Source organism: Lithobates pipiens, unplaced genomic scaffold (assembly GCF_037356315.1).
Source record: "Lithobates pipiens isolate NorthernLeopardFrog02 unplaced genomic scaffold, aLitPip1_a1.2 Scaffold_18, whole genome shotgun sequence".
In the NCBI taxonomy this organism is placed as follows: Eukaryota; Metazoa; Chordata; class Amphibia; order Anura; family Ranidae; genus Lithobates; species Lithobates pipiens.
Genome location: NW_027507758.1, coordinates 484,795,570 through 484,809,618, shown reverse-complemented (window position 1 = coordinate 484,809,618; position 14,049 = coordinate 484,795,570). Strand labels below are relative to the sequence as shown.

The 14,049-nt window shown below is 45.0% G+C and overlaps 1 protein-coding gene across 1 annotated transcript in view; it reads left to right on the top strand.

Moving 5' to 3' along the window:
* The window catches only part of INPP5D (inositol polyphosphate-5-phosphatase D), a 237,395-nt gene that overhangs the window by 95,808 nt on the left and 127,538 nt on the right, over window positions 1–14,049 (top strand). Inside the window, exon 3 of the mRNA XM_077488478.1 lies at window positions 5,512–5,659. Coding sequence (XP_077344604.1) covers window positions 5,512–5,659 — 148 coding nt within the window. The remainder of the gene's footprint in view (window positions 1–5,511; window positions 5,660–14,049) is intronic.

Sequence of the window (14,049 nt, the reverse complement as noted above, 5' to 3'; positions counted from 1 at the left end):
CTTCATAAAAAGGTAAGACATCATCTTGGTCCTAGGAGGAGAACAAAAAAAAACACGTCCTCTGGCCCGGAACAAAGATTTATGGGAGAGGGGTCCTATGAGGTATGAGGAGACGGGATTAACCCACACGTTGGCTGCCATGGAGTCTGTCAGGAAAGATGATGTTACATTGAGTAAATAGATACCTAACATGTCATGCTTTAAAATTGTATCTGCCCGTGGAATGGTGGCAAAAATTCTCCATAGACGACACTTTAAACTTCTTTATGGGTTACTAATTTAGAGTTGCACAGGTCTGATGCTAGAATTATTGTTCTAAATCTGACATTTGGGACAATACCTCACATGTGGGTTCGATTGCCGTTTACATATGCATGCGGGAGTAACGTGCACTCACATTTTTTTTGTACTAACTTTATCGCTATCACAAGGGATGAGCAACAACCCTTGTGATAGCATGGACCGTGCCAGGTCCTCTTTATGGAGAGACCCCAAATCTCTCCTTTGGCATCCTATGTAGCTGATCAGACCCCGATCGTTCTGATCGGCTACTTACCTGGCTGTTGCTGGCCAAGTACACAAAGAGGCGGAACCGGAAGTGGCAAACTGCTCGTCACTCCCGGTTTCCAGGGTTACAGAGAGAGGGGAAATAACGTCAGTTCCTCTCTCTCTGTACAGGGCTGCCATCGCCACAGGCCGCATCGCTATCGGCCTCTGCAATGGGACTGGAGAGCCTGGGAGAGGTGGGGGAGGGAGCAGGAAGGGGGTGGGACCCCCTTCCGCCACCCGCAGAAATGAACGAGTGGTTAATTAGCCACTCAGATTCCTTCTGCTTTGAAGAGAATTGCTAGCGGAAAAGATAAATGCCGAGATGGTGCCTATAGGTGCAGACATTATCCCGGTATAACCACTGAAATGGGAGGACATCCATGTATGCGGGAAGTGGTTAAACCCAAAGATAAAAACTTATAGTAAAACTATAGGCAACATTTTATTTTTCATTTTGAAAAGAATAAGAGAGGGTTATAATAACCCTTGTCAGATTTATTTTTCATCTCTTTCCCTTCACTTCTTGTTCCATAGCCAAACAGGAAGTGAGAGGAAATCCCTGCAAATTAACCACTTAAAGTGGACCTTCAGGGCCGGTTCACACTGCGGGCGATGCAAGGCGACACCGACTTGCCTCGCCGCGACCTGCCGCGACCTCAGCGGCGATTTGCAAATGACTTCTGTATAGACGTCAATGCAAGTCGCCCCGAGGTCGCCCAAAAGTAGTACAGGAACCTTTTTTCTGAGTCGGAGCGACTCGAGTCGCTCCTCTCAGAACGGTTCCATTGTACAGAACGGGGGCGACTTGTCAGATCGCGGCGAGGCAAGTCGTGTCGCCTCGCATCGCCCGCAGTGTGAACCGGCCCTCAGTCATTTTTTCAACTTTCCATCTATTAAATCTTCTGCCCTTGTTGTTTTAACTTTGGATAGTAAAACATTTTTTTTCTGCCATTAAATATCTTATACAACCCACTTCCTGTTTCTTGTCTATCATTAGCCTAGGCTTATTATATCATGCACAGCACTCTCTCTCCTGAGAGTTTGCCAGGAAGGGAGGGGGATGAGTCATAAGAGGGCCAATCAGAGCTGCAGAGCTGGAGGTTTGCCTCGGTGTGTCTGTGTGAATCCAGAAAGTAAACAGGCAGCAGCTTCAGCTGCCCACAGTTAAAATGGTTGCAGCCAGACTCAGTGGAGGGGGGTTTCTACAGCATATTTGGCAAGTACAGAATCACAGTATATATAAAATAATATGCAATGTGGTTGGAGGGAAGCTTCAGAATGGCAAAAGATGTTTTTATTACAAATTACATGAGCAGACTGCAGTTCCTCTCTAAGGTTCACTCTATAGCAGTTTTACTGCTACAGGGTGGCACCTCTGTATCACCTGTACATACGTGATCGGACATTTCCAGGTAGGGGGGGCATGCATGCGCTGCCAGCAGCTTGCTCCCACTGTGATTACACACAGTGGGAGCCTGTTGGTGGGTACCAGGGACTTGATGTCCACCGGCACCCACCGATCATTCTGCAAAGACATAGAATTGACAGGAGGGAAGGGATGGAGTTTGTGTCTCTGAAAGGCAGGAAATAAATTCCATGTCTTCCCCTAGTAAAAGCACCTCACACAGTGTGGTAAAACACTGGTTAGGCACACAGTTAACCCTTTGATTGCCCCTGGTGTTGACCCCTTCCCAGCCAGTGTCATTAGTACAGTGACAGTGTATATTTTTTAGCACTGATCAGTGTCACTGGTCCCCAAGAAGTGTCAAAATGTCATTTATATAAGTCGCTGATCATCGCACTTACTAGTTTATAAATAAAAATACATAAAAATATCCCATAGTTGTAGATGCTATAACTTTTGCACTTTTTTTTACCACAAACATGTAGCAGAATATTAACTGGCCTATATATATATGAACACATTTTTTTATTGGATAGGTTTTATAGCAGAAAGTAAAAAATATTGTGTTTTTTTTTTCAAAATTGACAGTCTTCTTTTTGTTTATATAGCACAAAAAAAGAAAAAAAATGCAGAGGTGATCAAATACCACCAAAAGAAAGCTCTATTTGTGGGGAAAAAAGGACATACCATACATTTTATTTGTGTACAAAGTTGCATGACCGCACAATTGTCAATTAAAGTAACGCAATGCCATATTTGTAAAAAATGGCCTGGTCATGAAGGATGGTAAACCTTCCAAAAGTCAAGTGGTTAAGGTAATTTTTTGGAGACCTTCAGATCACCAGAACTAGTGTCCCCATTGGAACATTTCCCCTATTTTCTATTACTTTTCTGGGGACGACCCAAAATTTGGGGCTTTTCCTTTACTTTCACTTTCTATGATAATGGTAAACAGGACAATTAGAAAGGTTGGATCTCCCTAATGGGGGCTTAGACAGCAATAAAAACCTGACAGGGGTTCTAATCTATATCTACTCATCCAAAACTAAAAAATAAAATTTGTATGTAGTTATACTTTCATATTTTGCATTTTATCAATTCCTACATGTGGTGGCTGCATTTTTTTTTTTTTTTAAGCTCTTTATCTTTTAATAATTTTATCTGTTAATCCAGCCAGCAGCACACTTCCTCTCTTAGCCCTTGTACACACGGTTGGACATTCCGACCACAAAATCCGTTGGATTTTTTCTGGCGGATTTTGTCCGAAACTGGTGTTGCATACACGAAAATCCGATCGTTCTGAACGTGATGACGTTCGTTCGTTACGACGGGACTACGTTCAGGCTAGTAGCCAATAGCTTTGGTCTCGTAATTTGATCTGAGCATGCGTGGCACTTTGTCCGATCGGAATTCTCTACAAACGATCAGACAAAGTCCGATCAGATCATGTTGTCGGAAAATTTTATATCCAGCTCTCAAACTTTCTTGGCCGGACATTCCGTCGGAATGTCCAACCGTGTGTACAAGGGCTTGTTTCCACTTGCAGCAGTCCCACGAAAATTAATCCACAGTGGACTGCTTTTCAGAGAGGAGTACAGGAGTGGTCAAACAGGGTTTTTGAATGGGAATACTGTGCCATAAACACAAGCCTAAGGCCGCGTACACACGCGGGGACTGTTCGCCCAACTTTGTTCGTCAAACAGTTTGAGCGGACAGTCCGCTCAAAATTAGCATGGACGGACTTGGCCACACACGACGAACGAACAGTCCGCTGAAACTTGCGCGATGACGTGAACGGCACGTACGACGGGACTAGAAATACGACGTCCTATACACTGCAATGCAACCTTCGCCGTGTAAATCCTTTCTGAGCATGCGCGGAACTTAGTTTGACGAACAAGCCTACACACGGGCGGACTGTCCGCTCAAACCAAGTTTCAGCGGACAGTTTTACGGAATTTCCGAAAAACTTTGTTCGTCAGACTGTCCGCTGAAACTGTCCGCTGAAACTGTCCGCTGAAGCCCACACACGAGCGGACTGTCCGCCGAAACACTGTTCAGCGGACAAAGTTGGGCGAACAGTCCCCGCGTGTGTACGCGGCCTAAAGGTTAGTTAGCTGTTGCAGCATGTCCCCAGCAGTAGTACTGTCCACCGAACTTGACAGAGGGTATTGTTTTTGATTTGACTGCAAAGTAAAGCACAAAGGCTACGCCATGAACACAGTGGTGTAGTGGTTAGCACTCTCACCTAGCAGTAAGAAGGGTCGCTGGTTCAAATCCCAACCAGGACACTACCTGTCTGGAGTTTGCATGTTCTCCCTGTGCCTGCATGGGTTTCCTCCGGGTACTCCGGTTTCCTCCCACACTCCAAAGACATGCAGGTAGGCTAATTGGTTTCTGTCCAAAATTGGCCCTAGTATATTAATGAGGACCTTGGATTGTGTGCTCCTTGAGGGTAGGGACCAATGTGAGTGTGCAATGTACGGGGATAGGGACAATTGTAGACACTCACTCAGGTTGAACTGGATGGACTGGTGTCTTTATTCAACCTTACTAACTATGTAACTATGTAACTATGAATATTAACCTCCACGTTAATTTAAGATGAGTGGTCGTGGGGCAGTAAAACCGCAGCTCAACTGCCTACTTTTACCACCTTACCCCCGACCACAAGTATTAATGAGTCCTAACTGCCACTTTTACTGCACAGCTTGGTCTACTAAAGGAAATTGAAAAATAATAGACTTAATGGCCAAATCAACAGCTGAAAATAAAAGAAAACAAAAAACAAAAAAGAAAACGAATGCAGGTATATAAGAATTGGTAAGCTGCAATATATTACTTTTTTGTTTTTGGGTTAAATAGCAATTTAACTTCGTTTTTATGTACAGTAACTGGCCAGGTACACCTAACATATCTGCTTTTATTATTATTTAGGAGAAGTTTCCCTTATTTATTTAATTTAAAAGCCAGATGGAATTCACAGGAATAATTATGCAGTCAAATAAATTTTGTTAACTGTAATTTTTCTAGTCTTACTTCCACTTTCTTGTTACAGCAGCTGTGCATGGTGTCTCAATATGACTGTGAAGTTCAGTAAAGACCAGGGGTTGGATGTACTGCTTTCAGTAATGTACCAGACCTGGTGAAACCTGCCCACTCACCTCCTCTGCACTACACTCCTTATCAAGGGGTGTGACTATTAATCAGCTCTGCCAGCATAGACCACTGCACTGCGAAGCAGTAGATTACAACTTATAATATAGTGAAGCCTACCAGTTCTGAAACGTAATAATTGCATTTGTTTTCTTTTTTTTTTTCAGGCCTTTTCCCTTTATTTTTGTAATCTTGCTATTTTTTTATATATATATATATATATATAATTTTGGGATTACAAAAGCTTTAATACAGGGTTTTAAAACTTCCTAATAGGTCATTGATATTTGTGTAGTGATTGTGCTATAAGTTTGTATTTATTTTAGCCAGTATGTTAGTATTGGTGTTTACACTAGTGTTTTAATACTTACAAAGTAAAAATGTATATGATTTATACGCAGGCATCAGAAGGTGTCCCCATGCGCTTGTTTGTAAACCTACAAGAGCTGATTGACTTTTACCGGAAAGAGAATGTTGGACTGGTCACTAACCTACGGAACCCTGTACAGCGTGAAGAAGAGGGACCCGAAGAGCCTGATGAAGATCAGGGTATGATGTTACTTTTCTTCATTTTCTTTTCCTGTCTCTCCATGAATTAGTAGCAAAAAAAGACTTGAGACCTAATAGATATCCATTAACTCAGAAATGCAAAGTCTTAAGCCACGTACACACAATCGGACTTTCCGAAGGCAAATGTTCGATGACAGGCTGTTGGCGGTAAATCCGACCGTGTGTACGCTCCATCGGACAATTGTTGTCGGATTTTCTGCAGACAAATGTTGGCTAGCCAGTTCTAAAATTGTGCCGGATTTGAAAAAAATATACAGTATTCAGAATCACCATTTTTGGCAATCTGAATACTTCGAAGTGTAAGGCTGCTTTCACACTGGGGCGGGAGCAGCGTCGGCGGTAAAGCGCCGCTATTTTTAGCGGCGCTTTACCGTCGTTTTAGCGGCAGTGTGCGGGCGCTAGCGGGGTGGTTGTAACCCCCGCTAGCGGCCGAAAAGGGGTTAAACCCGCCCGCAAAGCGCCGCTGCAGCGGCGCTTTGCCGGCGGTATTGCCGCGGTGTCCCATTGATTTCAATGGGTAGGAGCGGTATAGGAGCGGTGAATACACCGCTCCTTCACCGCTGCAAAGATGCGGCTAGCAGGACTTTTTTCACCGTCCTGCCAGCGCATCGCTCCAGTGTGAAAGCCCTCCGGCTTTCACACTGGAGTTAAAGGGGCTGGTTTTTTTCAGGCGTGACAGGGGCGCTATTTTTAGCGCTGTAACGCCTGAATACCGCCCCAGTGTGAAAGCAGCCTAAAGGAGGGATTTGGGGTCTTTTAGACCCCCCCGATCCCTCCATAAAGAGTACCTGTCACCACCTATTATTGTCACAAGGGTTTATGTTCCTTGTGACAGCAATAAAAGTGATTACATTTTTTTATTTTATTAGAACACACTTTAATAATGTAAAAATAAATAAAATTAATAAGAAAAAATAATTTTTTTAAAGTGTCCCCATCCCCGCGAGCTCACGCAGCAAAGAAAAGGCATAAGGAAATCACACATGTGAGGTATCGCCGCGATCATCAGACCGAGAGCAATAATTGTAGCACTAGACCGCCTCTGTAACTCTAACCTGGTAACCACAAAAATAATTTAAACGTCACCCATGGAGATTTTTAGGTACCGTAGTTTGTTGCCATTCCACGAGTGCGTGCAATTATAAAGCGTGACATGTTTGGTATCTATTTACTCGGTGTAACATCATCTTTCACATTATACAAAAAATTGGGATAAGTTTACTTTTTCATTTTTTTTCAACTCATGAAAATGTCTTTCCTGACAGACTCCATGGCAGCCTACGTATGGGTTAATCCCGCCTCTCATACCTCATAGGACCCCACTCCCATAAATCTTTGCTTCTGAACAGAGACTGTGTTCCTTTTTTGTCCTCCTCCTAGGACCAAGGTGTTTGCTTACCTTATGAAGGGTTCCGGTCCAGTCCTGTTTGCACGAAGATCCTGAGGGTGATCATGGATTCCAGCAGTCCCAGCTATTAGCCGGGTGGAAACGGGCGATATATGCGATGCCATGAAGAGCTTACAAACCTGCCATTGGCAGGCAAGCGGCAATTTGGCCATACATCCTTTGCTATTAGCAGGAGGCCTCTATTTTGATGTCCCGTTCGTGCAGTGGGTGGAGTACCCCCAGTCAGGATGGATCAGGATCGTGCCGTGGCGGTATCGTATTGTTTTCAATCATTATCATTATGGCAGCCTGTTTGTGTGTGTTGTTTGTCATTTCCTTCTTTCCATTTCCTGGTACGTATGGCGGCTGGAGCGCATTTGCGTTCCAATCCGCCGCCTCTTCCGTTCGTTCTGCGCAGGCGTGTGCCTCGTTCGGATCGAGGCTTGATCCGAACGTGCGCAGTTTTCGAAAGAACGGCAGTGATCGTGCATGCGCGCGAACTCCGCTGACCGACGCCGGGGGGCGTGGTGACGTCACCATCGGCGCCAACATTTAAATAGCTGTCAGATACAGCTATGGTTGGGATCGCTCTGCGAGAGAAAGGCAGCTTCCCGGTGTGCTGTGTGTCTTGCTTGGAGGTATGTTCTGTTCGCCAGTAAGCTCTACTATTTGATTCCTGTCAGGTGCTTATGGTGTTTTCGAATCTCTCCAGCATACAGACTTTCTCATTATGGACGTATCATCGCCCCCCAGTGGCCAACCCTTACGCTGCAGGTAGGAATATTATTTCCTTCTGCTGGGTTTGTTTTGGGTAATTACTTTTGGTTTTTCTTGCTGTAGTTTTTTCTTCTCTATTTAGCCCTTCTAGGTCTGAACGTCATTTATCGGCACGCAAAGATACTGACCAGTCTAGGTTACATCATCGTCAGTCTACGTCTAGACGCTCTAGATCACCCTCCAGACACCATAGATCAAGATCCGGATCTGGTCGTCATTCAACCCACCGTTCCAGCCGCTCAGAGAAAGCCTGCTGGGGTTGTAAATCTCACGTTCCAGAGGGTAAATCTCTCTGTGAGTCTTGTTGTTCCAGAGCTATGAAGGAAAGGGGAGCCGGAGACCAGCAGGTGGAAGCATTGGTCAGGAAGGTGGTTCAAGAATCTCTGAACAAAGCAGAGTCTGATCGGATGTTTAACCCTCCTTCCGTTACAGCTCCTGTCGATGTAGATGCAGACCCTGTAATTCCGGGTCCCTCCAGACACAGTGTCTCTCCAAGTGAATCTTCGGACAGTGAGATTGATGAATCAACTGCAGGTTTTGATTTTTCTCTTGTCCCGCAGTTAGTCAGAGCAGTCAAGGATGCTCTAAAATGGGAAGATCCAGTTGAAGCACCCTCTAAACAGAGGAAGTACTTTAAACACCTTAACCACTTCAGGACCGCCGTATTGCCAATGTACGTCAGCACAATGGCACAGGCAGGCACAATCACGTACATCTACGTGATTGCCTTCCAGCGGGTGGGGGGTCCGATCGGACCCCCTCCCGCTGGTTACGGCGGTCCGATTCGGTCCAGGAGCGCTCCATGATGAGGGGATGGCCGTTGGTTTTCGGCCACCCCCTCTGGATCGCTCCTGGCCAATGAGAAGCTTCCTCCCCTGTGTATTGTTTACACAGGAAGGAGGAAGTGATGTCATTCTCCTCGGGGCGGTCTTTTTGACCGGACTACGAGGAGAAGACAGAAAGTAAGTGTGCACCAACACTACACTGACATGTAGGTACACACAGGCACACAAACCCCCCTCCCCCCTCAGTCACAGTGTCACTGATTGCATTGATCATTTCTTTACTGATCAATGCATTCAGTGTCAGTTGTGACAGTAAAAACTGTCAGGACAGTTAGTGTTAGGTCCAGGGTAGCCCCCTATCACACCCCAATAAAGATTTAACCCCCTGATTGCCCCTAGAGTTAACCCTTTCACCCTCTTTTGCCAGTGTCACTAAGCGATCATTTTTCTGATCGCTGCATGTGTCGCTAGGTAGCTAGTTATTTTTTTAGGTTCACCGCCAGGTTTTTATATCGCTAGGTCCCCCGATATACTACCCAATAATGGTTTTAACCCCCTGATTGCCGCTAGTTAACCCTTTCACCCCCTTTTGCCAGTGTCACTAAGCGATCATTTTTCTGATCGCTGCATTAGTGTCGCTACAGTCGCTAGGTAGCTAGTTATTTTTTTAGGTTCACCGCCAGGTTTTTATAGCGCTAGGTACCCCGATATACTACCCAATAATGGTTTTAACCCCCTGATTTCCGCTAGTTAACCCTTTCACCCCCTTTTGCCAGTGTCACTAAGCGATAATTTTTCTGAACGCTGCATCAGTGTCGCTAGTGTCGCTAGGTAGCTAGTTATTTTTTTAGGTTCACCGCCAGGTTTTTATAGCGCTAGGTACCCCGATATACTACCCAATAATGGTTTTAACCCCCTGATTGCTGCTAGTTAACCCTTTCACCCCCTTTCACCAGCGATCACAGTATAAGTGTCACTGGTGACGCTGGTTAGCCAGTTAGTTATTTAGGTTCCCCGTCAGGTTTTTATATAGCGCCAGGGACCCCCATATACTACCTAATAAAAATTTGAACCCCCTGATTGCTCCTAGTTAACCCTTTCACCACTGATCACCGTATAAGTGTTACGGGTAACTCTGGTTAGTTTGTTTTTTATAGCATCAGGGCACCCACCATTTATTACCCAATAAAGGTTTAACCCCCTGATCACCCGGCGGGTGATATCAATTAGGTTTTAGGGTCAGGGTCTGCGTCGCCCCAGGCAGCGCTAGGTTAGTGCCAGTACCGCTAACACCCACACACAAAGCATACACCTCCCGTAGTGGTATAGAATCTGAACAGATCAATATCTGATCTGATCAGATCTATACTAGCGTCCCCAGCAGTTTAGGGTTCCAAAAAAACGCATTGTTAGCGGGATCAGCCCAAATACCTGCTGGCACCTGCGTTTTGCCCCTCTGCCCAGCCCACCCAAGTGCAGTATCGATCGATCACTGTCACTTACAAAACACTAAACACATAACTGCAGCGATCGCAGAGTCAGGCCTGATCCCTGCCATCGCTAACAGGTTTTTTGGTAGCATTTTATATTCAAATCCGGAAGGCAGTGCTTGGTTTTCGGGGTCCCGTACGTGGCTAGGCTCCCAAAAAGTCCCCCACATGTGGTATCCCCGTACTCGGGAGAAGCAGCAGAATTTATTTTGGGGTGTAATTTGACTTCTGCCCATAGCATGTGTGAGCAATATATCATTTAGTGACAACTTTGTGCAAAAAAAAAAAAAGTTTGTAATATTCCCGCAACTTTTGGCAAAATATAAAATATTCCATGGACTCAACATGCCTCTCAGTAAATAGCTTGGGGTGTCTACTTTCCAAAATGGGGTCATTTGGGGGGGTTTTGTGCTATTTTGGCATTTTATGGACTTCGAAACTGTGATAGGTAGTGAGGAGTTAAATCAAAAATTTGCACCCTTAGAAATCCTGAAGGTGGTGATTGGTTTTCGGGGTGCCGTGCGCGACTAGACTCCCAAAAAGTCCCACACATGTGGTATCCCCGTACTCAGGAGAAGCAGCAGAATGTATTTTGGGGTGTCATTTCACATATGCCCATAGCATGTGTGAGCAATATATCATTTAGTGACAACTTGGTGCAAAAAAAAAAAAGTTTGTAATATTCCCGCAACTTGTGGCAAAATATAAAATATTCCATGGACTCAACATGCCTCTCAGTAAATAGCTTGGGGTGTCTAATTTCCAAAATGGGGTCATTTTGGGGGGTTTTGTGCTATTTTGGCATTTTATGGCCTTCGAAACTGTGATAGGTAGTGAGGAGTTAAATCAAAAATTTGCACCCTTAGAAATCCTGAAGGTGGTGATTGGTTTTCGGGGTGCCGTGCGCGACTAGACTCCCAAAAAGTCCCACACATGTGGTATCCCCATACTCGGGAGAAGTAGCGGAATATATTTTGGGGTGCAATTCCACATATAACCATGGCATGTGTGAGCAATATATCATTTAGTGACAACTTTTTGTAAAAAAAAATTTTTTTTTTTTTTTGTCATTATTCAATCCCTTAGGACAAAAAAAATAAATATTCAATGGGCTCAACATACCCATCAGCAATTTCCTTGGGGTGTCTACTTTCCAAAATGGGGTCATTTGGGGGGGATTTGTACTGCCCTGCCATTTTAGCACCTCAAGAAATGAGATCGGCAGTCATAAATTAAAAGCTGTGTAAATTCCAGAAAATGTACTCTAGTTTGTAGACGCTATAACTTTTGCGCAAACCAAAAAATATACGCTTATTGACATTTTTTTTACTAAAGACATGTGGCTGAATAAATTTTGCCCTCAATGTATGACTAAAATTTAGTTTATTCGATTTTTCTTATAACAAAAAGAAGAAAATATCTTTTTTTTTCAAAATTTTCGCTCTTTTTCCATTTATATCGCAAAAAAAAAAAATCGCAGAGGCAATCAAATACCATCAAAAGAAAGCTCTATTTGTGGGAAGAAAAGGACGCAAATTTCGTTTGGGTGCAATATTGCATGACCGCGCAATTACCAGTTAAAGCAGCGCAGTGCGAAATTGCAAAAAGACCTCTGGTCCTTAAGGTATTTATTGGTCCGGAGCTGAAGTGGTTAAGAAGGATCGCCCGAATTTCCCCTTCTTGGGTGAGCTCGGTGAGATTATTTCAGACGAATGGGGGAAAGTGGAGAGGAAGAACTCCTTAATTTCCAAGATTGCCAAAATGTACCCGTTTAAAAGCGAGGACGTTAAATATCTGGATTCAGCCCCTCTTATTGATGCGGCTCTAATGCGTCTAGTCAGACATGTTACACTCCTTCTTGAAGATACCGTTTCATTCAAGGATGGTTTAGAGAGGAAGGTTGACACCGACCTGAAGCGCATTTATATCACCGCAGGCATGGCTTGTAAGCCAGCTCTGGCTCTTGCAGCATTATCTAAAGCCATGGAGTCTTGGACGGATGATGTTGGTGCGGCTTTGGGAAGCGTTTCGGAAGAACTTATCCGGAATTCGCCAATACATGAACTGAAGTTAGCATCAGTCTTTTTGGGTGAAGCATCCCTGGATATTATCCGCCTAGTGGCACGTGTCATGCTCTCCTCAGTTACTGCGAAGCGCGCTCTGTGGCTTCGTCCGTGGGTTGCAGATCCTGCCTCTAAACAGGCATGGTGTAAGATTCCCTTTGAGGGACCCTCCCTCTTCGGGAATAAACTTGATTCTGCCATTTCCCGTGCTACTGGGGGTAAATCAGGGTTCTTACCCCAGGATCGTCGCCTCTTGAGTCAGAGGAAAGTTCAGCCCAGACAAGAACAAGAGCGTGCTAGAGATGCTCGCCGTTACAGGCCTGGTCGGGAATTTAGGAAGAATTGGAGAAGGACTCAGTCTTCAAGTCAAAAATCCTCTAAGTTAACTACATCAGGGGGTAGAGAGGCTTCTAAGTCCTTTTGATGTGGGGCCTGTCTAGACGGAGCAAGTAGGGGCTCGGCTACTCCATTTCCGGCACGTCTGGGCAGCCTCGATTCAAGACTATTGGACGGTCAAGACGGTCTCCTCAGGTCATTCCTGGGTGTTCAACAGTCCGCCCATTTATCAGTTTGTTCCTACAATCCTACCACTTGTGGAAGAAAAAAGAAAGGTTCTTCTGTCTTACACAGATTCCCTGTTGGCTCAAGGAGCTGCCATTCCGGTCCCAACCAAAGAGAGATTTCAAGGGGTCTACTCCCCCCTCTTTATGGTCCTCAAAAAGAATGGCTCCTGGAGACCAGTTATCGACCTAACGCATCTAAATTCCTTCATCAAGAAGGAAAAATTCAAGATGGAGACATTACTAACAATACGTCAGTCAATACAACCAGGCGACTGGTTGATTTCCATAGACTTGAAGGATGCTTATTTCCATGTTCCAATCGCAAAAGAGTTTCAGAGGTACCTTCGGTTTGCAGTGGGCGAATTAAATCTTCAATTTGTATGTCTCCCGTTCGGGCTTACAACATCGCCTCAAGTGTTTTCGAAGCTCTTACTGGCTGTGGTAGCACTAATCAGGATCAAAGGTATTCGATTACACCATTACCTAGACGATCTACTATTGCTTTCCCAAGACAGAGAACAGCTACTGTTACATCGAACTCAAGTCATCTCATCACTCATGGAATTCGGTTGGCTGTTGAACCGGGAAAAAAGTAATCTGGACCCAACTCAGTCTTTGATTTTTCTCGGAGCCCAGTTCAACACGGTCGAAAGTACCATCTCCCTTCCGGTGGAGAAAATTCCAGTGATTCGAGACAGGATTCGGCCTGCATTGCATTCTCCTCTTCTTAGAGCCTCGCAGTGCCTCAAGATAATTGGCACTATGGTATCCACAGCCCCCATGATAAAGTGGGCACAATTGAGGATGCGTCCCTTTCAGAAGGGTTTTCTTCTACAATGGGACCAGGGGTCTCGAGACCATCTGGTCAGGATAACCCCCTCCATGCGGGAGAGTCTCTTCTGGTGGCTCCAACGAAAGAACCTCCTCAATTGCCATTCCATAGCTCCTGTCTCTTGGATCACAGTAACGACGGACGCCAGCAACAAGGGCTGGGGCGCCTTGTGTCTTTCAGAAATAGCCCAGGGCGTGTGGGAATTTCCAGCCCAAGAGGTAGTATCCAATGTTCTAGAGCTTCGTGCTGCTCTCTGTGCTCTTCAGGCCTTTTCTCACCTGATTTCGGGGACCTCGGTTCTCCTAAGGATGGACAACACGACGGCAGTGTCTTATATCAAGAGACAAGGAGGCACCCGCAGTCTCTCTCTGCTGAGGGAAGTGAGTCCAATCATGTCTTGGGCTCAGATGAACTTGTCAAATCTGACGGCGGTTTATCTCCCCGGAATTCAGAATGTCCAGGCGGACTTCCT